This window comes from Nannobrachium achirus, assembly GCF_963921795.1.
Source record: "Nannobrachium achirus genome assembly, chromosome: 8".
Lineage (NCBI taxonomy): Eukaryota > Metazoa > Chordata > Actinopteri > Myctophiformes > Myctophidae > Nannobrachium > Nannobrachium achirus.
This window is the reverse complement of record NC_137817.1, coordinates 64,281,174-64,307,834: the sequence shown is the minus strand read 5'-3', so window position 1 is coordinate 64,307,834 and position 26,661 is coordinate 64,281,174. Positions and strand designations below refer to the sequence as shown.

Genomic DNA, 26,661 nt, shown 5'->3' with positions numbered 1-26,661 from the left:
AACTTTACAGGCCCCCCAAAAAGAATCATATTTGAACTGCGGTTCCACAGATAAATATTGATTGCCGAATTACAAGCTCACAACGCCTCGCACTGCAGATACCCTCTAAAAGTAATTTGGGGGACACCCTTTGGGGGTCCCAATCCCCAGTTTGGGAACCACTGCTAGATACTGGTGGGTGGGTGGTGGTCTGGGCCTGGGCCAGACCTTCGCGCCCAGTCCAGCCCTTGAACCATAAATGTCATCCCGCCCTGGCTTGCTACAGTTCCCAGTCCTAAAGCCAGACACTACAGGACCAGGAAACTAATCTACAATGTCATAAAGATCACAAATAAAATATAATAATAAATAAATAAAAGGGTAGTGAAATGGAGCCGGGCTGTGTGGTGGGCGCATACTGCAGATTGTTTATTTGAGCTTGTCCCGATCCATAAGACATATTTCAGAGTGTGGCAGGCCACACAACATTCTCACGCTGAGAAATATGTCCCGAATTGCCATAAAATTGGAGTATAAAAATAGGAAATCTTGAATTCAGCTTAAACACAGACTCAGACTCACGTAGCTATGAGCGTGATATTCTAAACACCGCTGCAGCAGTATTTTATTTGAATAAAAATTGATTGACTAAAAAAAATATATATTATATTTTATTAGTTTATGAATGAGGAAGAAAGTGAATGAACTGTTAAGTTGTTCAGTTCTCTCTTTATTGTAGGCCCAGAGGGTAATTAGTTTGCAGCAACACAACATAATACAGACAACAAGGAATAGAAATACAGTTTTAGTTGGAACCAACAGAAAGAACACACAATCCAAATATATGCATAAACGTATGCATTCATACCCAACTCATTATAGCCGGGGAGCCACAGGCCCAAAAGCTCAAAGAATAGGATGTTACCTGTGATGTCATGACATACTTTTAATTTTTGTTTTTTCTATTAATTTGGTCATCAAGGTCCACAGAATGAGAGGCCTGCTCTGCCGGAAATCCTGCGAAAAAAAGTTATGGCCATTTGTATATTCACTCCATCGACTTCAATATAAAGGAAAGAAACACACCAAAAAAAATATGCTTTAAGTAGCATGTGAGGGGTCAAACTAGGGATTCTTGATGATTCTGAATCCATTGCAAGCATTTGTTTTGCATGAAAAACATTCCTTGGGCTAGAAAACGGACCAAAATAACGGTGAAAAGTGATGACTCATCACGTTTCACAGGTTTGAGAGGCTGAAATCTAGCCCAAGGAATGTTTTTCATGCAAAACAAATGCTTGCAATGGATTCAGAATCATGAAGAACCCTTAGTTTGACCCCTCAAATGCTACTTTTTTTGGTGTGTTTTTTTCGAGTATAGTGAAGTCAATGGGAAACTTTTTTTCGCAGGATTTCCGGCAGAGCAGGCCTCTCATTCTGTGTACCTTATTGACCAAATTAATAGGACAAACAAAAATTTGGAGTATGTCATGACATCACAGGTCCTCTCTCATTTTGGCCCAGTGGCTCCCCGGCTATTATATATGTGTAACACTTCTGTGTGGCTACTGAAGTGAAGTTCTATGGGAAATATGTGGTGCATAAAGTATTCTCTTGCCTGGTAATCTATTTAGCAGTTTGATAGCTGAGGGGATTTTTATCTTGGGTAATCTGACCCTGAGGGTGGAGTGCACTGGTCACTGATAGCGTTCAGTTTATTTCTGGTTTTGAGATTGAAGCTATAAATCCAACAAGTCATTGAAAACTGCAAACTAAAACAGAAAACATTTGTCATCAAGGTATCTTCTGACTCAGACAGAACAGCCGCTGCTTGTTGTGTAGTTTTATCAATGATGTAGAATGAAACAATCTAATTTTTAAGTTGTCAAATCAAATCAACTCTGTACAAAGCCAAAGTGCTGTAACAACGCAAATAATGTAACCGATAAAAAGGTTTAAAAGTGTTTCCGCTGGACAGCCAAACACTTAGAACCACATTGTGAGTAATTGTATATCTGTTCTTGAGGTACCTATTCATCCCCCAAAATTAATCACGAAGGCTAATTTGACCTTTGGGTTACACAAATTTGGGGGACACACATAAGTCTGTGTGTCCAAATATGTAGTTACTACACTTTGGCTTAGCAGGGCAGTGTATTCTTTCTTACATTCGGTAGTTAACACCTCCCCGGTAATGTGCCATTTCACTGATGCATGTCTTTCTTGTCACGGTGACTTCCAGGTCTCCCTCTCGGAGCAGACGCAACCGCAGCCACAGCCGCAAGAGGAGCCACAGCAGGGAGAGAGACCGCGGCCGGCGAGGCCACAAGGCCCGCGACAAGGACCGAGAGAGAGGCAAGGACAAGGAGCGAGGAGGACGGGACCAGGACAGCAAGGACCAGAGCAAAGACAAGGACAGAGCAGAGAAGAAAGCGTAAGTAACAAGGGAGAGGGGTGTATGTCTGGGCGTTTATACACACTTCACACATACTTCACTTCACCACAGACGCACGCATGCAGGGACGTGCAGAGAATGTTCTAAAAGGGCCTTTGGTAGAAATATCGAAAATAGCAGACCTCCAAGATCACTGTGAGCTTGGAGGTCTGCTAACCACTCATACACATCATTTCTACACAGAGAGGGCAATTCTTTCAGCGTAAGATGCTGTATGGCATGGAAAGAGGGGCATTTGAATTTCTTTCACCATAGTAAAAACTGCATTCATCGTCTGGAGAGGGCACTTTTTACAGACAGGTAAAAGGGCAGGGGCTTGAGCCCCCTTTGTTGTCTATGTGTGCACGTGCCTGGACGCACGCACACACAAACATTAATACCTCCGACGTCCTGAAGTCATCAAATTGCGTAGGGCTACACAGAGGCACAAAAGGAGTAAAGTCCAAGTATGAATGTGGAGTTAAAGGAAACGTGGTCTCTGCTCCTCTGTCCCTCCATCCATCAATCCACCATCTGTCCATCTCTCCATCCATCTTCTGTCAACCTCTCTCCCTTGTTCTTTATTCCCAGTGCAGTCTGACACTAATGCTGCATTCACACACCAGCCCCGACAAAGACTACAACACCACCCAAGTGTGCTCAGCTAGACTGTTGCCCATTCGCCTTTTTAAAGCCTTTTCTTGCACAATAACTTGTTTCCTTTTGATATGCATTATTTCTATTTCATATTACAATGTGCTAATTGCGACCGTAGGTCGCAGTTTAGTGCGTGAACGGACACAGCTTTGTCCGTATCTCTGTCTATAACGCCTGACACTGTGGTTCCCCTGACACATCACTGTGACATCACTATGATGTCAGGGGAACCACTCTAACAGAATGGGTTTGCCGCTCTGACATCACACTCTGACTTCACTGTGATGTCAGGGGAACCACACTAACAGAATCCCTTTTTTTGCCCATACATGGAGATCCCTGATGTCATCAATATTAAGCCCATATCTAACAGGACTTCATATGGGAATGTCCATATATGGAGGCCACATCAGCCCCATACCACACTAACAGAATCCATATAGCCAAGACAAATGGCCAAGACAGCCCATATCTGTGTGGCTGGTTCTACAGACAGAGATATACATGTATGGGCATAAAAGGGATTGTATGTGTGATGTCAGATGTGATCATAGGATTTTCACATAACAAATAACTGAGTAAGCATGTTTGGGGTCTCACAGCATATATCCATATACAGTACATGGATCTCCATATATGGGTACCAGGAGTCTCCATACAGTATATGGGTAACTGGTCCGATATACATCACTGGCCAGATTGGCAAGACATGGCGGGACCTCGCCCTTTAGGGCGAAGTCTGTCCTGAGGTGTCGCCCTGAGGCGTCTTACTAGTATACTAAACTAAAGGCTATGGGTGTAAAAGAGCCAGGCAACTGAATAATTAGTGACTATTACAAGCAGGAATTGTGTGGAAAGGTGAGTGGAAATGGTGAAACAAAAACATACAGTATGATTGATTTCCAATTCACAGCATCATTGAAGTACTGCGAAAAAGTTCAAACCAGCTCAACTGTCTCATAGCTTTTGTAGCTTTTGTAGCTTTGTAACGCAGCGACAAGTGTGTGGCATCAGTTTGTACTGTATATTCATGTTGCTTGGCTTCCATCGCTTTGTCGCTGCTAGTGTGAACACGGCGTCAGGCCTGTTTTGTGTCACGGTGTGGCATCGTTCCCTGTTGTGAGAAGAGACGCTCTAATGATGAGAAGGAGCGATGTCGACGATGATGGGGACCGTTCTCTCACCGCTTGATGGTCACTCGATGGCTTTATCCGTTCTTCTTCACCCTGCCGGCCCAGGTGCAATATGTCTGGAAAACATAATCCGATCCGTATGAATCTCCACTGACTCTGCGCCGGCCTAAGAATAAACAACGAAACAATATGGACTTATGCAGGTGGGGAAATGTTGGCGAAAGAATGTCTGGTGACCAGGGACGTGCTGGCCATTGGGAAAAGCGGGACAACTCCCGAACGGCCGGTTCATTCCCGGCCGGTCCAGGCCAGCCATTAGGAAAAAAATAAAATAAATGTTCAATTTTGGGGGCTGGGCGGCCAACAAAGTAAATCGTCACTGTCCTGCAGAAACCTCATATCTCCAAGTTTCAAATGTGTAAAATTTTTCGCAAGGCAAAGCCCTCCTTCATCATACAAGGCCTTCGCACAAAAGTAGTGAAAACAGCAGATATACAAGCACACAACGCCTCGCGGTGCGAGGCGTTGTGTGCTTGTAGATCGGCTGTTTTCACTAGTTTAAATCATTTTTAAAATGATAAATACAAAACAAACGGTTTTGGACATACAACGTTTCCACCCGACAACGACAAAATATAACTCATGTAATTGGCCCACTGGCTTGTCACTTTGTCACAAATCTTTGAGTAGCAGCAGCGCTATAGAGAGAGATCTCTCTATAGTGTGCAATGAGGGCCTCTACGACTCTTTTTCCCAGGCTGAATCAGGGGCCCAGCACGTCCCTGCTGGTGACCTCACTGTTGTCCAAGGCTGTAATAATACACGAACAACAGGTTCCGACCGGTAAGCCTCCCAGAGCTGTTCTAACTACCTTAGAGGTCTCTCTCACACTGTCGCTATCCAGAATAGAAGCTCTTAACTCCCGTCCCCCGTTGCGGCCAGCTCTAATGCGATTGGTGGCCACCGTAATGTGATTGTGGGCCAATTGTTTGTCTGTCATATTGAATGCTGCAGATGTGTTGGGTGTCTGACAGTGGAGAGTGGTAATGTGCTACCGGAGATCCGGTCGGACACCTTAGCTCTTTGGACAGACTGCATCAATAATATGGACATGGTCTAGGGCTGGGCTTTATTTAGGCCTAATGGTTTTTAATTATACATTGCCGTTTAAAGGAGTAGTTCACCCCCAAAATGACTTTTTTCGTATCGATTACTCACCCCATGGAGACTTGAGTTCAATATTTTTTTGTTTGTTTTTGTCGCATTCCTAAGACAATAATTTGAGGAGAAGCTTTGTAGGCCCATTGATTCCGGATGGAGACCCATGCATTTGGGTCTCCTTCCGGAATCAATGGGGGTACATTTATTATAATCAAATTATTGTCTTAGGAATGCGACAAAAACAAAAACAAAATATTATTGAACTCAAGTCTCCATGATGTGAGTAAAAGATAGGAAATAAGTCATTTGGGGGGTGAACTACTAATAAATTCATATATTTTTATAAACTTAATATCATTGCATTTCAGAACCGGAGAAGAAAAATTCATCCGTGCTTTAGTTACGGTCTGTAGAAAATGGCTTGTTTTTGACCAAAAATGCAACCTGGGAGAAGAATCCGAGATACATCCCTTTTTGAGCGGTGGTAAACCGCTCCATAGAGTGGCTGTACCTGTACCTGTGTCTGTAGCCTTTTTCCTCAGCGTTTTGCCATAGTAAAACGTTTGTGTGTAGCATAGCCTGTACATCCTAGACTCAAATCCTAGTCTGAAGACGCTATGCAAGCACGACCACCGCTCACTTCACATTCGGTGTGATTTTTCTAAATTTCATAACACTAGCCCTTACCCGTTAAAAGATATGAGCTCCGAAATGATGTGCAGTGTGTGGGTTATGGGGTGCACTGTGCACACAGTATATGAGGGATGGAAAGTAACTTTAACTGGTGCTTGAAATACCCGTTTAATGGCTACAGAGATACTGTGTACCGAGGGGGCCAGACAACACCCCCCCCCCCCCCCCCCCCCCCCCCGTGCCCACACACACACACACACACACACACACACACACACACACACACACACACACACACACACACACACACACACACACACACAGAGCTGGTTAAACATGTTGCCTCATGCTAGATGCAGAATAGATATGCCTCATGCTAGATGCAGAATAGATAGTAGATACACCATAAAAATGCTAATATACAGCATATGATTTGTGAAAGTGACAAACAGGCTTCACAGTTATGTTAGGTATGTTCATATGCTAATGGTGATGCGATTTCAGATCAATTGCTCCAGCCACTGAGGAGAAACGCTGTTACAGACAGACAGACACTCAGACATTCGGAAAATTATAGTATAGATTGAGTCAGACGGAAAGGAGGATTTGGGGATGACGTCACTTCCGGTTGCACCATGGGAATTGGGAATTGGAGAGCACAGTCTGGGGTAGACCACCAGAAAAGGTGTTTGACATATTAAGTGGTCAGATGGGTGGACCGCTAAGGCTTTCAAGACTTTCAAGCGGGCCTTGAGCAACTCCCATCCTGCTACATGTGCAGATAAAAACACTGCGCAAATCAGCGTTGTCACACATGCATGACATCAGTTTGTGTTGTAACGTCAGACCAGAGCTTTGTCAGCCTACATAAGGTCTTGCACACATCGATACAGAGAGGAAATTTGAGAGATCGGGTTGAGATCATAGAAAGACTGACTAATACTGACAGAGACTACTGACAGAGACTGACAAAGTCAGGGTAACTGAGGAAGAGATGGTTTTCTGGACATTGCCCCTGAAAAGAGGACCTCAGACAAACCACCTGTTCTTTGGTAGTGTTGCTGGGCCAGTGGAGGACAAGGTGTATTCATTTGGAGGGTTCTTCTACAACAAGAAGGCCTACAACAACCGGGATCAGATTGATGTTCATGTCTTCAACACAGTGACTTTGTGCTGGATTACGTTGCCCCCAGTGAAAACTGGAAGAGGTGAATGTTCCCTTGAGGTTCCTTCCATGCACTACGGACACACAGCTGTACTAATAGAAGATATCATCTACATCTGGGGTGGGATGGTGAATTGTAAGACAACTGTGGAGGAGAGCAACTTGGTTTACCTCTGGGGGGACTTTGACAACGTTCTTTATGCATTTGATGTCGACACTCACAGATGGTTCAAGCCAATCTTTTCTGGAACTGTTCCAGAGGTGAGGTATCGCCACTCAGCCTGTGTCCTAGGGAAGATCATGTTTATTCATGGAGGATGGCCCCAGCTGACTGGATGCACTAATGACATCTACAAGTTGGACACCAGCACAATGTTGTGGTCTTTAATTAACACCACAGGCACTCCACCTCCTATTTCATCATGCCACTCTGCCACCATCATCGGGACAAAGATGTTTGTATTTGGGGGCATTGGGTACCAGGAAAACAACATCAGAGTGTTTGACACAGAGACCAACTGTTGGCTGAGCACTCCTTCTGGACAGATTCTTCCAGAACAACGTCAGAATCATGCAGCCTTTGCCTACAATGGAGAGCTGTACATATGTGGTGGTTTCAGATACCTTAATCTGAAGTGGAGCTTCAATGATATGTGGAAATTGAATTCCAAGACCTTCTCCTGGAAGAAGGTTAAAACCGAAGGGGAAAGGCCCAGATTGGCGCGGTTCAGTGTACAGTTGCATGGTGGGAGATCGTATCATCCTCTTTGGTCCAAAACTCATTTTACAGATCTTACACCTAAATCCTAGTCTGAAGATGTTATGCAAGCTAGCAGTTATTCAGAACGGTCTGGAGCAGTCAGGACTCCCACACAATGTCAAGTGGGAACTGGCAGCTAGGGCTGTCACGATATGACATTTTACATGACGATTAATTGTCACTCAAATAATTGGCGATTAATGATTTAATTGTGTTTTTGACGTTGTTAATTACATTTCTGTTTGGCTTTTAGGCTTTGAAGCTGCACATGGCAATCATGACACATAACCTAAATATACAAAAAAATTACTGACATATTTGACAACTTTATACTTAAAAAATAACATTGGAAATAGCCGATCTACAAGCTCACAACGCGTCGCATGGCGACGCGTTGTGAGCTTGTAGATCGGCTATTTCCACTATTTTTGACTTTTGTTTTAAATTTATGAACATTTTTCAACATGGAAACGATTATGACGATTATGAAAAATAATCACGATTATGTCAGAAAATCACGATTAGACGATTATGTAATAATTGTGACAGCCCTACTGGCAGCCATGACAACAGAAACAGGACAAATAAGTACAGAGAAAAGGAAGAAAATAAATACTGGCACAGTAAGTACAAGGGACATGAAAAGAACTTATGCCCTTTCTACCCGATTCACCATGTAGAACGTTGTAGTCATTGAATGCATGCCTCATTTATACCAAACGTGTGGTCCTTGAAATGACATGGTTTTGATGAGTGCAGTTTGCACTAATCATTCCTGCTTGCCTTTGCTGCTGCTCACGCTGCTGCTGATGCCCTCACCACTGCTGTCTTGCTATGAAACCGCTGCTCTCCCTCCACCTCCGCCCCAGCTGCCACCTGTCCTTTTAGATCAGCTGATTAATGTACGGAGGAGGAGACCCCGTGGCAGACCCAAAGACCAGATGGAAGGACTATATCCAGGGTTCCCGCGGTCATGAAATTCCTGGAAATATTTTGAAATTAGAAAAATATTTTTCCAGTACTGGAAAGGTTTTGGAATTGATCAAGGGTCCTGGAAGGTCCTGGGGAAAAAAAAGCTATGGATTGTCTTTGGTTATTGATTTTGTTAATACCTCTGAGATTATAAATTAGACATTGGCCAAATTGTCAAATATTAGAGGCAGAAATTGTGAAAATAGCAGATCTACATGCTCACAGCGAGGCGTTGTGATCATGTAGATCTGCTATTTCCACAATAAAACCGTGTTATACAAAATTCCTCTACTCTTAATGCTCGTCAGGGTGACGGGGTGTAGGGACCAGGTCAATACATATTATCACACTGAAACCGGGTTGCAACAATACAAAGATTTATTACAATAGCTTAGTGTGTGGTACAAAAATACTATTTTCTTTATATAAATATCAAAAAGTAGTAGCAAATATATATATATATGTAGTTGGTATCACATGTATCTAGAATCAATATAATATTACTACGAGACTTAAGAGATATAATAGTACAGAGGAGAGGATTAGTTGAATATACAGTATGAGCTCAAACGGTGAGCGGCCGACGGCATCGCCGTGACACAAATAATGCTCCAAACAAATGGCTCAAACAAAACACCAGTTAACCCAAACAAAGCAAAGCAAACAAAATAATAATAAGCTACGGAAAAGGAAACGAAAAGTACAACACTTAACCAGATAACCTTCCCGAAGGGTTATAACCAAATCCAAACTCCAGAACACAAAACAAAAGACAGCATGGGCAGCAGAAAGCAGGGAGGCTACGCTAGCAGCAGGCACTCAATGCGGTGGCGTGAGGGGCGCGCTTTTATGGCCACACCGCGGGGCGGGGACGTCTCTCGGCTCCGCGGTCATCACGTCACCGTCGTCATCATCATCTCCCCGTTTTCTCCGTCTGCTGTGGCGGCCGGGATCGGCGGGCCCCGAAACCCTCCCTCTCCCTCCACCCGCGATGTTCGGGCATCACAGGTGGTTGGCAACCAGCAGTCTTTAATACCTTATTAATCAATAATCCAAATACCCATAATAATAATAATAACCCAGGCCTTAGGGCCTGACACGGGGTCCCCAGTTCAAACATGATTATTTCGGGGGTCACGGCCTGAAAAGGGCATACACTACCTGTCTTTGGGCGGTTGAAAATGGATGGATGGATGGATGGGATTCAGAGTCCCTATTGGTTGGGAGATGTGCTTCCTCAGAATACCTAAAAGCTGATCCTGAATATATCGCCAAACCATAAAAAAATAAAAATAAGAATTGCTCACCCTGAAACCACTCGGCTATCAGGATGTCTCATCATGGTACAAGTCTTAAAGGAGAATTCCGGACTAGCCGTTCTATTACAATCTGATGTGATGTTATTATAATATCCCAAAACGATCGGTAGAGGGTTTTTCTTTTTTTCTTTCTCGAGTCCTCGGCTGCTCCGACCGTGAGTGGTGGGATTTTACGCTAAATCGCTTATTTATATTGCTCGACAAGTCCTTTTTCTTGTTTACATGCCTCCTTCACAATGTCGGAGATGTATCCCCAGAGTTTTGTCAAATATGAGCTGCTGTAAAAAAGGCCCATGGTCAGAGCTAACATGCGCTAGAAATTGACTTGTCTTTTCGACTCTGCGCCTGGTTAATGGATGGAATAACATCAGGTTACGGTAAAAAAAAAAGCACTCGCCCGGAATTCTCCTTTAAACTATTATAGGTATTTTTAAGTACTACTACGCCACTTTTCCATTGTATAGAATTAGAATTTGACTACTAAAACTGGTGAGAGGCAGGGACAGCCCCTCTACAGCCAACGATGATGAGAGGTACGTCGTTCTGCGTGTGGGTCACCGTTGACACAGCTGCATGAACGTGTTAATTAAGCAATCGAAAGCAAACGGCAGCAACGCAGGCTGAGGCCTATAAAGAGCATCAATAAGAAGCATGATAAGCTCCCGAACACGGGCCAAGTGTGTAGACGCTCGGCAAAGCCGGATGCACCACTACGCTGGATTCGAACCCACAACCTCCTCGGTGGTGGGCAAGCATTTAGCCACTGCGCCACCCGAACGCTGAATACACTCCATCTGTTACGACGACAACACAGAGCCGTAGATGAATTGGTGTCATCTAGGGCTGTCACGATATGACATTTTACATGACGATTAATTGTCACTCAAATAATTTAATTGTGTTTTTGTCGTTGATAATTACATTTCTGTTTGGCTTTTAGGCTTTGAAGTTGTACATGGTAGATATGACACATAACCTAAATATACAAAGAAATTACTGACATACAGTATTTGACAACTTACTACTTAAAAAATAACTTTGATAGTGGAAATAGCCGATCTACAAGCTCACAACGCGTCGCATCGCGACGCGTTGTGAGCTTGTAGATCTGCTATTTCCACTATTTCGGACATTTTTCAACATTCACGATTATGACGATTATGACAAAATAATTGCGATAATGTCAAATAATCACGATTAGACGATTATGTAATAATTGTGACAGCCCTAGTGTCATCTTTAATCACGGTCATCGATTAATCTTGGATGGATTTGCGAGAACATAATCGGTCTGGAATGTGTTATGGTTGATTCTCCAAGGTCAGTGAGCACAGTTGAATAGACAGAAGGACTAAAACACCCTGGGTAATCAGTAGCTCAATCTTATAACTAAGTATGGGACAATATGAACGTTTCATATCACGATTATTGTGACCAAAGAATTGCAATTTACGATATTATTGCGATAATCGAAATATCCCCAACACCCATTATCCTGGGGTGGAACATTTGCCAGAAAATAGCTGATCTACATGCTCCCAGTGCGTTGCGAACTTGCGACCAAGCCCCCAGAACCCTGGGGGAGCCCTGAAGCGCAATGGACATGGTGGCCGTTTTGGGGTCAGAAACATGAACGCGCACCTAGCCTTCTTTGTATTGACGCGCGTTCATACCGGAAGAGCTCGTTCATGAATTGGAGCCCCAGCGCGTCCATGAACACAAACTATGACGCAAAATGCGTCACAAAGGCCCCACTACGTCACGGTTTTACTACCTGGAAGAAGGGGTGAAAACGCCTCATGCGCTGGGTGAGCAACTCAATGCAAGTGGACGGGCGGGGATATCTGGTGTCCTCTCTATTCTTATTATAACTCTATGGTTGCGACGTGTTGTTTTTTGGCAAAGAGAAAAAAAAGACAGTATCAAGTACGTTACTTCCATGTCCATTTTCCAATTATAGAGGGTTTATGGTGGTAATGGTATGCAGCTCGGCAAATAAAAGGTGAATTGATCCCAGTGCATGGCGAAGGATAATTTCACGATAAATTGAAATCTCTACGATACGATTATTGAGTGTTTTTTTTTATCACGATAAACTATTATCCTCCCATCCCTAGTATCGAACAGGAAGGTATAATGTCATTATGTTGAGTACGTTTCCACACGTTGGGCTAAAATCTGTACTTTTTTTTATTTATTTATTACCAGCAAATGAATGAAAGTTCCATATATTCAGTAGTGGTAGTTTGTCTACATAACAGTCCATCTGCAGGATTTATTCATAATATAACAGACAGAGTATGAGCAAAGACAGTTATTTATTTGGAAGGAAGGCTACTGTATATTTATTTGCAGCTATTACACATTGCCTTTATTTCCCCGATGGATATCAGTGCAAACAAATAAAAGTAACACAGTGAGAATGGAAGGCCATGCAGCATACTGTATATGTCTTTATTTTCTTATTAAGACTTCAATATCCTTTAGAACCGATAGGAATCTCTCTCTACTTTTATCTCTGACCCCCGTTTTAGCTTTAGTGTGTGTGTGTGTGTGTGTGTGTGTGTGTGTGTGTGTGTGAGCTTGTAGATCTGCTATTTTTCGTGTGTGGACGTTGTGTGTGTGTGTGTGCGCGCTGTCACGACGCACACACACACACACACACACACTACACAGAAAATAGCTATCGGCGATAGCTTAGCGTCCCTTCTTCTTCGGTTCCGTGGTAAACAGTCCAAAGCTGGAGAAAGTGTGTCCATGGAAAAAAGCTCAGACAGCTTGTTTGTAAAATACTTGCCCATTTTAACTGGTTATAGAACATGGAGTTGCCGAATCTAATCAACAAGTGCCCCACTGCGACAGCCCTACAGTCTATGCTCTGAACAACACAACGAGACGCCACAACAAGGGCAGAATGAAACCACGCCCCCCCTTGATACAACTCTATATTAAACAAACGTTAATATTAATTAGATATGCCTACGTCACATTGCACTCTAGAACAATGATTGCTAATATTTAATGAGTGGCGCCAAAGTTTTCTTTTCTTCTAGAAACCGGAAATAAACAGAAATAGCTGCAGAGACCAGCAGAAAGCTCTGAATCCACAAGGCTATAGGCAAACTGAACCATATCACTGCTCCCTATCACAAGTGACTCATTGATATAATATATATTTATAGAAAAAGTGATTTTGTGTTTCATGGACCTTTAAGTCTTGTTCATATGACAAATTGAATTAAAAATAAGGGGATAAAAATGCTGATCTATAAGCTCATAGCGTGCTGTTGTATGGTTTTCACATATTTATTGCCATTTTGGAAAGTTTCTGCTTAAAAATATGGATTTGCCAGGCTGAAAGTGGTTAAAATGTCTTTCTTTCTAAGCTTTTGACTCAATGACAGGCCAGTTGTGGTGTGCAGCAGCAGATCCATCCACACCCCAAATGCTATCAGACCTAACAGTGACTTCTAGCTGGAGCTGAGCTGCCTCTCAGTCTGACAAGCACTGCCTTTAGCTCTAAGACAGCTTGAAGGAACACAGTGTTTTAGTCTCTTGTAAAACAATGCAGTCTTCTTGTCTTCTGTCTGTCTTTCTGACAAACCTCTCCTCTCCTCTCCTCTCCTCTCCTCTCCTCTCCTCTCGTTTAGGCACGGGACGATATGAACATTTTATATCACAGTTATATCGCGACAAAATAAATCGCGATTTACGATATTATCACGACAATCAAAATAACCATTATCCTGGGGTGGAACATTTGCCAAAAAATAGCTGATCTACAAGCTAGATCAGCTATTTTTTGGCAAAGGCGTTTGATAGAGAGTGAAAAAAAGACTATCAAGTACGTGTAAGTACCTTTTACCAATTATAGAGGGTTTAAATGGTACTGGATATGCAGCTCTGCAAATAAAAGGTGAATTGATCCCAGTGCATGACGGAGGACGATATCACCATAAATTAAATCTCCACAATACGATTATCGTGAGTGGTTTTTATCACGTCCCAACCCTACTCTTGTTCCATCTCCTCTTCCTCTTTTTAACCGTGTAGGAGGAGTCTTTATTCAAGCCCTCCATCCCCACCTTTGCCACGCACGCACCCACGCACGCACGCACGCACGCACGCACGCACGCACGCACGCACGCACGCACGCACGCACACTGTCAGCTCCCTTCTCTCATTTACATCCAGGTTGCAGAAGAGGGGTGCAGTGTGTGTGTGTGTGTGTGTGTGGGGGGGGGGGGGGGGGTTTGGGGGTTAAGGAAGGGGCTTTTTTTCTGTCTGTCAGGATGAAAGAGGGCCCCCCCCTCACAGGAGCACGCTGACACACACTCTGTGTGTGTGTGTGTGTCTGTGTGTGTGTGCGTGTGTGTGTGTGCGTGCGTGTGTCTGTGTGTGCGTGGTGTTGTCGTCATTAAACATTTAGCGTGCTGCTCTGGTATGACAGCAGGCAGCGTGCTGCTCTGGCTGCGTGTTTTCATGCAACATTTATTGAAAAAGACGAGACGTTGTTAAGAGATCTTGTTGCCTTTCACCCACCATGGCAAAGGCTAAGTGACTGCTAGCGCGCGTGTGCGTGCATGCGTGCGTGCGTGTGTGTGTGTGTGAGAGAGAGAGAGAGAGACACAGAGTGTTTACTCGGGTTCATCTCTAGGGTCAGAGGTCATCTTTGCTCAGTGTAATTCTCTGGGTCTGTGTTTACTAGTGTCACATACAACCATGTTTGTTCTTTTGTTCTGTTTTTTTTTTTTTTTTTTAGCCTATATGTTTTGCTCCATTGTCCACTTAAGCCGTGTGTGTGTGTGTGTGTGTGTGTGTGTGTGTGTGTGTGTGTGTGTGTGTGTGTGTGTGTGTGTGTGTGTGTGTGTGTGTGTGTGTGTGTGTGTGTGTGTGTGTGTGTGTGTGTGTGTGTGTGTGTGTGTGTGTGTGTGTGTGTGTGTGTGTGTGTGTGTGTGCGCGCGCGCGCGTGCATGTGTGTTAACTCATACAGTGCCTATCCCGAACTAGTTTGGGATAATTTGGGCCGTATTAACGTCCTGAGTGCCTATCCCGAACTAGTTCGGCTTTTACATTTTTTTATTTTTTTTTTGTAAAAAAAAAAAAAAAATACATTTTTAGTTACTTTTTTTTTGAGCCCCACTATATTCTGTTTACACGGCCCGCGAGAGCGTCGCACCACCGATATTTACCATCCACTCCAATGCAATCCAGGATCTTTAGAGCTAATTTTCTCTGTTCCATGCATATCCATGAGGTGTGCAAGGTTTAATCATGGCTAAATCGCCGAAAATAGGGCTTCTAAAATGCTTGTTCTAAAACGGCTAGTTCCATTCCTTGATTTTGATTGGCTGGTTGCCATGGTATACCTGAGACTGTAACCCACACCTTGAATCAGTTTATATCAAAGCCAGGTGCGTTATTTCTTTCCACTGTGCCGTGAGGCTGAACTTGAGAAGCGAGCGTTTGATTTCCTCTCAAATCCTGCCGTGCGGGTGCTTCTAAGCACCGCCCACATGCATAGGACAGTGACTGAATGGCTCCGGGCGGGGCTTGTAAAGGCAACAAGCGCCCTCTATTCTCCAGGCACCACTCGGCTGTTTAGCTTAGGTTGCTATGCTAGCGTTTTTGATGTTTTGTTCACCCACATAGCAGCTAAATCTGGATAAAAATAGACATGTGTATGGATCGAATATGGTTCTTAACTTCTTAACATGAGACTGATCTAACACAAGTGTTGTTTCCCTATTTTTTTGGGCAAAAAGAATGACGTGACTTTGTAAACACACACTGGCTTCCGTAAGTTCCATTCCTGGATGTGACTGGTAAACGCAAGGAAATGTCTCTTCCTGGTGGCGGAGAAGTGTACTTTTTTCTTTAAATAATGCAATGCTATGATTTTCATGTTGCAATTATTGTGACCGTTTTAGAAAAGCAATAAGCCACGCGAGGCTTGTGGTTACCGGGGTAGTATACACCGGCTGAGAGGGTCGGAAACACTCGGCTGCGCCTCGTGTTTCCCAACGCCTCTCAGCCGGTGTATACTCCCCCGGTAACCACTCGCCTCTTGTGGCTTATTGCTTTAGTAGCCAATAGCTAACTTCAAGCTAACTTCATCCTGTTCCTGTAAATGAACAGAGGAAAGTGTTCATGTGCATCATGGCTGCGCAGGGCTTGTGCATGTACCAGTGTATCTTTATGGTGAATTCTTTGGCCACTGGGCGCCCTCTAGTGGTGAAAGCTGGCACTAATAGGGTTAAATACACAATAAAATCTGGCACATGGGCTGGACAGGTGCAGGACCAAAAGTGGAACAGGCAATGTAACAAATAAAGTCTGCACACTGATAATTAAAAAGCTCCCATACAGGATAGGCTTTATTAGATTAACATTTCGACACAAGGTCTTCTTAACACATTTGTTGCTAAGCATTAAAATCTTCAATGTCTTGCATTGCCAGAATTGGGGTAGGGAGAGTAGGGAGTTTCTTTTTCTCCAAAAACAGCCAACTCGGGGAAACTCGGGCTTGGCAAGGCCTATTACAAACTCGGGAAATTCGGGGTTGGCACCATATGTGTTAAGAATGTCTGTACGTTATGCATGTGTGGCTACATATGAACATGTTCAATGACTTTCACTAAATAGAGATGTCAGGTTGAAAGAAGCGGATATGTTTTAATCCATTTTAAACACACACGTGTGTGTGCACACACACACACGCACACACGCACACGCATACACACACACGCACACGCACACACACACACACACACACACACACACACACACACACACACACACACACACACACACACACACACACACACACACACAGCATGTGGATGGAGTGGTGTGGTGATGGAGTGTGACAGGGCTCTGCCAGTGATTACCTGGCTACTCTTAGAACAACACCTTGGTGCTTTCCTATGTCTCTCTCTCTCTCTCACACACACACACACACACACACACACACACACACACACACACACACACACACACACACACACACACACACACACACACACACACACACACAGAGCTTAAAGCAGAACAGTGCTCATTCTCTCTGCTCTTCAAAGCCGCTGACCTTTCCTTGCTTCTCCATGATGGATCAGTGAGGTCTCCTCCTCCAGACCTGTATACTGGAGCACCGTCCAATTAGGATGAACTCTACCCAGGGACGTGCTGGGCATTGGGAAAAGCGGGACAACTCCCGAACGGCCGGTTCATTCCCGGCCGGTCCAGGCCGGCCATTGTTCCAGTGTGGGGGCTGGGCGGCCAACAAAGTAAATCGTCCCTGTCGGGCAGAAACCTTGTATCTCCAAGTTTCAAATTTGTACATTTTTTCACAAAGCAAATACCTGCTTCATCATACAAGGCCGTCGCACAAAAGTAGTGAAAACAGCAGATCTACAAGCACACAACGCGGTTTTCACTAGTTTAAATCATTTTTAAAATGATAAATACAAAACAAACGGTTTTGGACATACAAGGTTTCCACCCGGCAACGACAAAATATAACTCATGTAATTGGCCCACTGGCTTGTCACTTGTCATGATCTGAAATGGCAAATCTTTGAGTAGCAGCAGCGCTATAGAGAGAGATCTCTCTCTATAGCGCGCAATGAGGGCCTCTGAAACTCTTTTTCCCGGGCTGAATCAGGGGCCCAGCACGTCCCTGACTCTACCTACATCTCTCTCTCTCTCTCTCTCTCTCTCTCTCTCTCTCTCTCTCTCTCTCTCTCTCTCTCTCTCTCTCTCTGCAAGGGAATGTGTGTGAGAGAAACCCTGCCACTGTATTAGCAATTGGCAATAGGCCTGTCACAATTGTTACATAATCGTCTGATGGCAATTATTCGAGGTAATCTGCAATTCTTTTTTGCATAATCGTCGTCATCATTTCCGCGTTGAGAAATGTTCACATAGGGCGGCTTGCACCAACACGGTTTAAGCCTTAAACTGGTTTAAATCAAGGTTTATCTTTTAATCAGCTTGCACCAAACTTTAAACCTAGTTTTCATTAATCAGGTTTAGTTTTAAACCATCCTTTTAATCTTGGTTTTACTTTTCATTCTAAACCTGGATTAATGTTAATCCTGTTGCACCACTACTTTAAACTTCGATTTAAACATCGATAAGGGATTAATTTTAAACTTGCTGTAGAGGTGGTTTAAATGCAAACATGCCATTGACATGAACCCTCCTGTGAGGGAAGCCTCACAGCAAGCCCTACAGGCTTGCAACTGCAAGCTGAAGCTGCGGACAGCGTTTCACAGTTGAAAACAAAAATCTCATCATATTGTTGTCTTCAATACATCCTTGTACATCGGCTATTTTTAAAATAGCGAACACTTAAATATTTACAGGGACATAATACAGTCAGTTGTCATGGAAGTGGACTTCCCAACCAATATGCAGACGTTTTAATTTTCGAAATCGCTTCATAATTGACAAAACTATCAAACTGTGGTGTATTTCTTTGCTTCCTATAGTTACTAGATAGCCGCGCATCACCACGCCGCACCGCGCTGTAGCGAGCGTCACCGTAGTATGACGGAGCGTTATAAAATTTAATATTTTTTGGCTACAGGCGCTCTTCTTAACATAGAAGGTGATAGGCCTGCCCACATTCTCCCCGAAGTAAATATAAAAGTAACGTTAATGATTTTAGGCTCAAGAGAATAGTTTATTCCAGTGTGTTTACATCGCAAATCCAAGATGGAGTACATTTAATCCATGAATTAATCGCAGGTTATAGTTTTAATCACAGGTTAAGGGTTTAATGAATCACAGATTTGTTAAGCAATGCTTAAATCTAAGTGGTGCAACACACCTCGATTTAAAATAAATCATAGATCAACAAAACCATGATTAACCCTAAACTAAGATTTATGTGCAAGCCGCCCATAGTTTCAAAAAGTAGTGGAAATAGCCGATCTACAAGCTCACAACGCGTGTTCTTTTTTATAGGTCATGACAAAAATAATGTATTTTACAGAGTGGGTGGGGTGCTGAGAGGTTTCCCACCGCCGAGAATAGACTTTCAACAACGCAAAACTACCTTTGGTTTGGTGAGTAGTGAAGTAGTTTAGTTTATTTTGACTCAAGTTGAGCCCTCGTAGGGGTACAGAAATCCTGGTCTAGTCTTTTAGCCAGCCGCATGGCAGAGCGTCAGTGCAGCGTGATTATGGATCCCACTGGGAAAGATGGATAACCACGCCCCGGACTCATTTTTGAAGCTTGTGATTGGCTGAACCGGACGTAGGGAGCGCTCCGTTGTAGTCACTTGGACCGCGCGAGGTGCACCAAAACCCAATTATCATGGCGTTTATCGTGCGCTTGGCCTGGGCATAAATATAACGATTGCATTCACCACAGCTTCGTAACTCGCGCGGCGCTCCGCCGGCCGCGCGGCCCTGGCCCGCTCTTCGCGGGCACTCGCGCCTGCGGCGCTCGGGCGCGAAGAGCAGGACCAAGGTCCGCTGGCCTTCGCGCCGCTTGCAATGTCGTGGACAATAACTGAAAACGAGCGCTCTATGCCGTTTCCATCCATCTTTCCCAGTGGGATCCATAATCACGCGTCAGTGCAGCTGACACTCTGGACTAGGGCATTCACCAAGTATTCGAATATTCGAATATCAAAGTCACTATTCGATGTTGTTGACAGAAATCGAATATTCGCTTTTTTTAATTTTTATTTATTGTATTCTCTATAGTTTATAAAGCTTGGCTAGATAGGAAGTCATAAGAATGAGTTGTCAATGCCCCTGGTGAATGCATTTGTTGCGGCCGTTAGGTCGCAGTTTAGTATCAAAACCTCCACCGGCCGTCCGTCCGTCGGTCACACGTCACACCTTTGCCCTGCTCATATCTCCGCATCAGTATGACATCACACTGCTGACATCAGTATGACATCACACCGTACACAAATGACCCTTATATAAGACCGGCAAGAAACAGTGGTCTAAAACAGTGGTTGCTATGGTAACCAGTTGGTTGCTAAGGTAAAAAACATGGTTGCTATGGTAAACAGTTGGTTGCTAGGGTAAACAGTTGGTTGCTAGGGTAAGAAAACATGGTTGCTATGGTAAACAATTGGTTGCTAGGGTAAACAGTTGGTTGCTAGGGTAAAAAAAACATGGTTGCTGTGGTAAACAGTTGGTTGCTAGGGTGAACAGTTGGTTGCTAAGGTAAAAAACATGGTTGCTATGGTAAACAGTTGGTTAGGGTAAACAGTTGGTTGCTAGGGTAAAAAACCATGGTTGCTATGGTAAACAGTTGGTTGCTAAGGTAAAAAAACATGGTTGCTATGGTAAACAGTTGGTTGCAGTGCGCCTTGACATCGGAACCTCTGAGCACTCCTTGGGTATCACTTACGTTGGCTGTTCCAGAGTTACCTCCCTGCAAGGCTTGTGCCTCTATCCAGCTGATTTGCACGCAAACGAGTGGGCGCGCTTCCAGAGGATCAACAACAACAAAAAGCAGCAAGAACGCAAAGCCATTGACAAGGCCCTGCAGAAAATGCATGACACGCTGCTGCGCCACACTCAGCACCCCTAAAAACCAGTACTTGGGATTTGTTGATGTAAATGTTCACATAGAGTGTAATAATTGGTAAAACAAACTTTTGACCTATTTGTGGAGATAAGCGACCAACGGTCGTTTATCTCCCGATTAGGGAGTCTTACTGGTTAATGCTCTATACCAGGGGTTCTCAAACCTTTTTAGGCTGTGACCCCCAAAATAAACATATTTGAACTGGGGACCCCCACCCTGACAAGCCCTTGGAATTGTAGGTATTAATGTGACTCGGTTCCACTGATAAATATTGTGAAAATAGCCGATCTACATGCTCACAACATAGATCGGCTATTTTCACAATGTTTGCCTCTTGCTTACTTAATATTTGACAGTTTGGCCAGTCCTGTGGAATATTCGACTATTCGAATACTTTGAGGTCGAATAATTCGAATACTAAAAATCACTATTCGTGAATGCCCTACTCTGGACCAGAGCTAGTTTAGGCTTAGGGGCCTCGCTAAGCTGGTGAATGCTAACATTCACGAGGTTAGCTTTCACCAGCATCGGACTAACGGCACGTCGGAAAACAACGCTACGCTCCCACCACACTAACTGTAATAACACTGGATCTGAAGTTTACTGAAGTAAAATATGAAACATATCTACATAAGTTCATGTACAAGTGGCAGATATAAGTGCAGAATAAGGGGGAGGGAGATCATTAGAAGGCTGTGTGCAGAAAGACGCACAGAAGGCGTGTGTTCCATGTCCATGCACATACAGGGCCTAAGTGTTAAACGTACATATATAAGTGTTAAACGTATCCGTTTAGTTGCTGGCTTTTCTTGACATTTCTATCCATAACAACCTCCTCCAACGTCTTGCTGTGTGAATGTGATTGTTTGCTAATTCCTCTCATTAGGCCAGCCTCTCTCCCCTGACGGGCTGAACACAGAACGCACCGCGCACGCGCACACACACACACACACACACACACACACACACACACACACACACACACACACACACACACACACAGCGGCGACTGGGCCCCGGGGCCTGCTGGGTTTTTAGCTGTATAACCCTGGCTCAGCCTTAACCCATTTAGGCCTAGGATTATTGACTACTTTAACCATTGAAAAATAGCAGATATACAAGCTCGCAGCGCGGCACCGAGTGCCGCGCTGCGAGCTTGTAGATCTGCTATTTTTGAAAAATCATGATTTTTCTTTGCAAGTCTTTGAATATATCTATTTAAAAGCGAACATTTGTAACTCAAATATTTGCTTCTGGGGGGTCCCTGGAACAACATATTTTGAGATGGGGGTCCGTGGCTAAATACCTGTAATTTTGGGGTCCTTGAAATGAAAAAGTTTGAGAACCACTGATTTAGAGGAAGGATTTAGTAGTCGGGTCAAAGATCGGGTCAAAGATATTCATAGACTTCATTTTCACGATTTTTCAAAAATAGCAGATCTACAAGCTCGCAGCGCGGCACTCGGTGCCGCGCTGTGAGCTTGTATATCTGCTATTTTTCTAAGGTTAAAGCATACAATAATGGTTAAAGTGGTTAAAATCTAACGTGACTCGGGCGCGTTCCAGGTATTTGAGAGTTAACCTTCTGCACGCCTAGCCGCTGTGAGGCACGGCGTGCACAACTAACAAGATGCCACACACACACATGCACACACACACGCACACGCACACTTACTCGCTCCACTCCAAGGAAATGACTGTCTGTTTCTTTGGCTCCGTTGAACATCTATCAGCTCATTAGTGCTGGTAATACACAGAGAATGCGTGTGCGTGTGGGTGTGTGTGCACGTGCGTGTGTGTGTGTAGCTTAAGCCCGCAGCATGTTATCTGTCCATTGGGAGGGTGTGTATGGGTGGCGTGCGTGTGTGCGTGCGTGCGCTCGTGCACATTTGTTGTACTCCGGGCGGTGTCTGTCTTTGGGTCCGGCGAGGCAACAGAGACTTCAAACACGGTCCTCGGAAGAGTTAGGATGCGCTCACATTGACTCAAATCAATGAGCTGTAAGTGTGTGTGTGTGTGTGTGTGTGTGTTTTAATGTGTGTGTGTGTGCGCGTGTGCGCGTGCGATGTGTGTGCAGAGGCTAGCGCCGTGGCCAGGAGCAACATGGGCGAAACTCAAGGTGTGTGTATGTGGGTTTTTGTGTACGGTTCTGTGGGTGCTGTGCTGTACGTATAAGAGCATGGTGGGGGGGGGGGGGGGAGGTGATGCACGAGGGAAGGTGAAATAGGAGTGATCCCTGCCTGCAGAAGGGCCACAGTGTGCACACACACACACACACACACACACACCTGTCTCTGTGTAGACACACACACATGCGCACAGCGTACAGATGAGTGCAGCTGTATGTTCTGTTCATCTCTGCCCCGTGGCGGTGAGGAGCAATTTAGCTGCAGTTTTTACCTCCGATAATGAGCAGAGACACTGTTTGCCTATACATACAAACCCCCTCAAGATGCACACATGTGCACACACAACATGCACTCGCAGCGCTGCGCGCACACACACACACACACACACACACACACACACACACACACACACACACACACACACACACACACACACACACACACACACACACACACACACACACTCAGGGACGTGCTGGCCATTGGGAAAAGCGGGACAACTCCCGAACGGCCGGTTCATTCCCGGCCGGTCCAGGCCGGCCATTAGGAAAAAAATTAAAATAAAATGACGGCCTTTGTTCCATTTTGGGGGCTGGGCGGCCAACAAAGTAAATCGGGCAGAAACCTTGTATCTCCAAGTTTCAAATTTGTACATTTTTTCGCAAAGCAAAGCCCTGCTTCATACATTACAAGGCCGTCGCACAAAAGTAGTGAAAACAGCAGATCTACAAGCACACTGTGCTTGTAGATCGGCTGTTTTCACTAGTGTAAATCATTTTTAAAATGATAAATACAAAACAAACGGTTTTGGACATACAAGGTTTCCACCCGACAACGACGAAATATAACTCATGTACTGTAATTGGCCCACTGGCTTGTCACTTGTCATGATCTGAAATGGCAAATCTTTGAGTAGCAGCAGCGCTATGGAGAGAGATCTCTCTCTATAGCACGCAATGAGGTCCTCTCCAACTCTTTTTTCCCGGGCTGAATCAGGGGCCCAGCACGTCCCTGATACAAACCCCCTCAAGATGCACACATGTGCACACACAACATGCACTCGCGCGCACACACTCACACATGCACGCACGCACACAGGGGCAGATTCAGCGATAGAGAAGTTTGTTTTAGAGAAGGTGGACTGCGTCTAATTATAAGACGTATGTTTGTAAGACAATGCATTGTTTTGTTAGGTGCAGAAAGAAGTCACAGCTTCAGATTCAACTTTATTGTTACATCACAAGTTTTACGAGATGTAAAAAAAACACGTGGGCGAAATTCTCTCGCGCAGCAAAGCTCCCAACATTTTGCGGTTTCAATAAGAGGGTAAAGAAGAGAGGAAGAAATGGAAAAGAAAGTCAGATATCAAGACGGCGCAATGTCAAATATCAGTAATATCGTGCGAACAATGTCAAATGCGTTCGGTACACAAGGTGCATGGTTAAATAGTCTTAACATGAGGTAGGAATGATGCTTTGTGGGCACATATGGAAAAACCTTTGCAGCAGTTAAAAATAGCGGCACATACACGTATATAGTTATTGAACATAGTCTCTTGTGCGTGGTTGAAATGGAAATACAAAGAGACAGAAACACTTCTAGTGCAAGTATACAGTAATATATTTGCAGCCACTGTAATAGCAAACAGGATGCTAGGATTTGAACTCCTTATAAACCCTAAATGCACGCAGATGCACATAGAGATGGGAGCTTTTGTTAACAAAAGTGCCATTTTAAGTTTAACACATTAGTAGATACAGTATACAAGCTCATTGCGCAGCACAGAGTGCAGCTCTATGAAATTGTATATCTGCTATTTAGAAAAATATATTTATATTGCTTCTGGGGGGTCCCTGAAACAAAATATTTACGGTCAAATACATAGAATTCTAGGGGGTCCTTGACATTAAAACTTTTGAGAACCACATATAAAGAAAACCATTAGGATTTAGAAGATATTTCTGGGTATTTTTCAATTAATTTGGATTATCGTGATAATACCGTTAATCACAACTATTTAGGCCACAATAATTGTGACATGAAATGTTCACATCATCTCTGTGGAGTGGAAACCTCGCCATGTCCAAAGCGGTAGTAAAAGCAGCCGATCTTGGAGCTTGCAGATCTGCCACTTTTGATGCTTGTGTGTGACGCTGTAGTATTTATGATCTAGCAGGGCAAGGTCACCTCACCTCTAGGGCTGACACCATTATGACATTTTACTTGAGGATTAGTTATTATATTAATTTGATTGTGTTTTTGTCGTTGACAATGACATTTCTGTTTGGCTTTTTAGGCTTTGAAGTTGCACATGGCAGCATATGACAATCAATGACACCCAAAGAAATGACCGGCATATCACCATGGCCACAACAGCTAATAAGAGACTAGAAGCTCAACAACATCCACTGAAAAGACAGAGTGAACAATAAAACACTCCTTTGTTAGGGTGAGAGTTGACTCAGAACACACTGCTAATGCCTGAGGGTGACCTCACTCGCGTTCTCTCTGTGCGTGTGTGTGTGTGTGTGCGTGTGTGTGTGTGCGCGCGCGTGTGTGTGTGTGTGTGTGTGTGTGTGTGTGCGTTTGCCAGCGTGTGTGTGTGTGTGGAGAGACAGAGTGAGGTCTGGCCACCCTTAATCACAGGAGAGACACCCTGAGCGAGCGATAGAGAGCTGTGACAATCCACTTAGCGTGCTCTGTAATCTGTTTAGCCATTTAGTGAGTAGTTAAACGAGGACCCAAACCGTGCACGCGCGCACACACACACACACACACGCACTTGCTTTAGGGGTACACACACAGGACAGTGCATACAGAGCCATAACGTTTTTTTTTTTTAGATCTGTGTGTGTGTGCGCGTGCGTGTGCGTGCGTGCATGGCTGCCGTAGGCACTGAGAATAGCCAGGCCTGGAGCGTGATGACAGAGACCAGACCTGGCCAAATAGAATATCCCCCAATCCAATTACCCTGCCCCTCTGTTTCATTCCCTCCATCCCTGCAAACGCTGGTCCATCCTTAACGCTTTGCGCCCATCTTCAATCCTCTCCTCTCCTCTCCTCTCCCCTCCCCTCCCCTCCCCTCCCCTCCCCTCCCCTCCCCTCCGTGCCAGTCAGCGTTGGCAGTCCCGGAGCTGGTGTTAAACCCATTTAGGGCCTAGAATTATTGAATGCTTTAACCAGTGGAAAAATAGCAGATATACAAGCTCACAGTTAGATCTGCTATTTTTGGAAAAAAGTCGTGAAAATGTGTGCAAATCTTTGAATATTATGTATTTTTCAAAGCGAACGTTTGTAACTCAAATTTTGCTTCTGGGTGGTCCCTGGAACTAGATATTTTGAGATGCGGGTCCGTGGCCAAATAAATATCATTTTTGTTGGTCCTTCACATGAAAAGGTTTGAGAACCACTGACATAGCAGTCTCTCAAGAACAGGCTAACTGAGCTCCAGTTAAGTGAAAAGGACCTTTTCTTTGACGATGGCTGGCCGGATTGCTGACATAGAAACATAGGTTTTTTCAAAAAAAATCTTAGAAGGATTCAAAAGACACTTATAGAATCGGGTCAAAATTCGAATTTTCACTATTTTTCAAAAATAGCAGATATACAAGCTCGCAGTGTGAGCTTGTAGATCTGCTATTTTTCAATAGTTAAAGCATAAAATAATGATACTCAAAATGTGTACCCGTTCTGAACGGGTTAAAAATGGCTGGCTCCCCCTTTTTTTCTTTTCCTCCCCCTCCTCCTCCTCCTCCTCTTCTT

At 44.1% G+C, this 26,661-nt stretch overlaps 1 protein-coding gene across 1 annotated transcript in view; it reads left to right on the top strand.

Moving 5' to 3' along the window:
* rsrc1 (arginine/serine-rich coiled-coil 1) overlaps window positions 1-26,661 on the top strand; it is a 322,249-nt gene that overhangs the window by 67,878 nt on the left and 227,710 nt on the right. Inside the window, exon 4 of the mRNA XM_080731516.1 lies at window positions 2,222-2,413. Coding sequence (XP_080587642.1) covers window positions 2,222-2,413 — 192 coding nt within the window. The remainder of the gene's footprint in view (window positions 1-2,221; window positions 2,414-26,661) is intronic.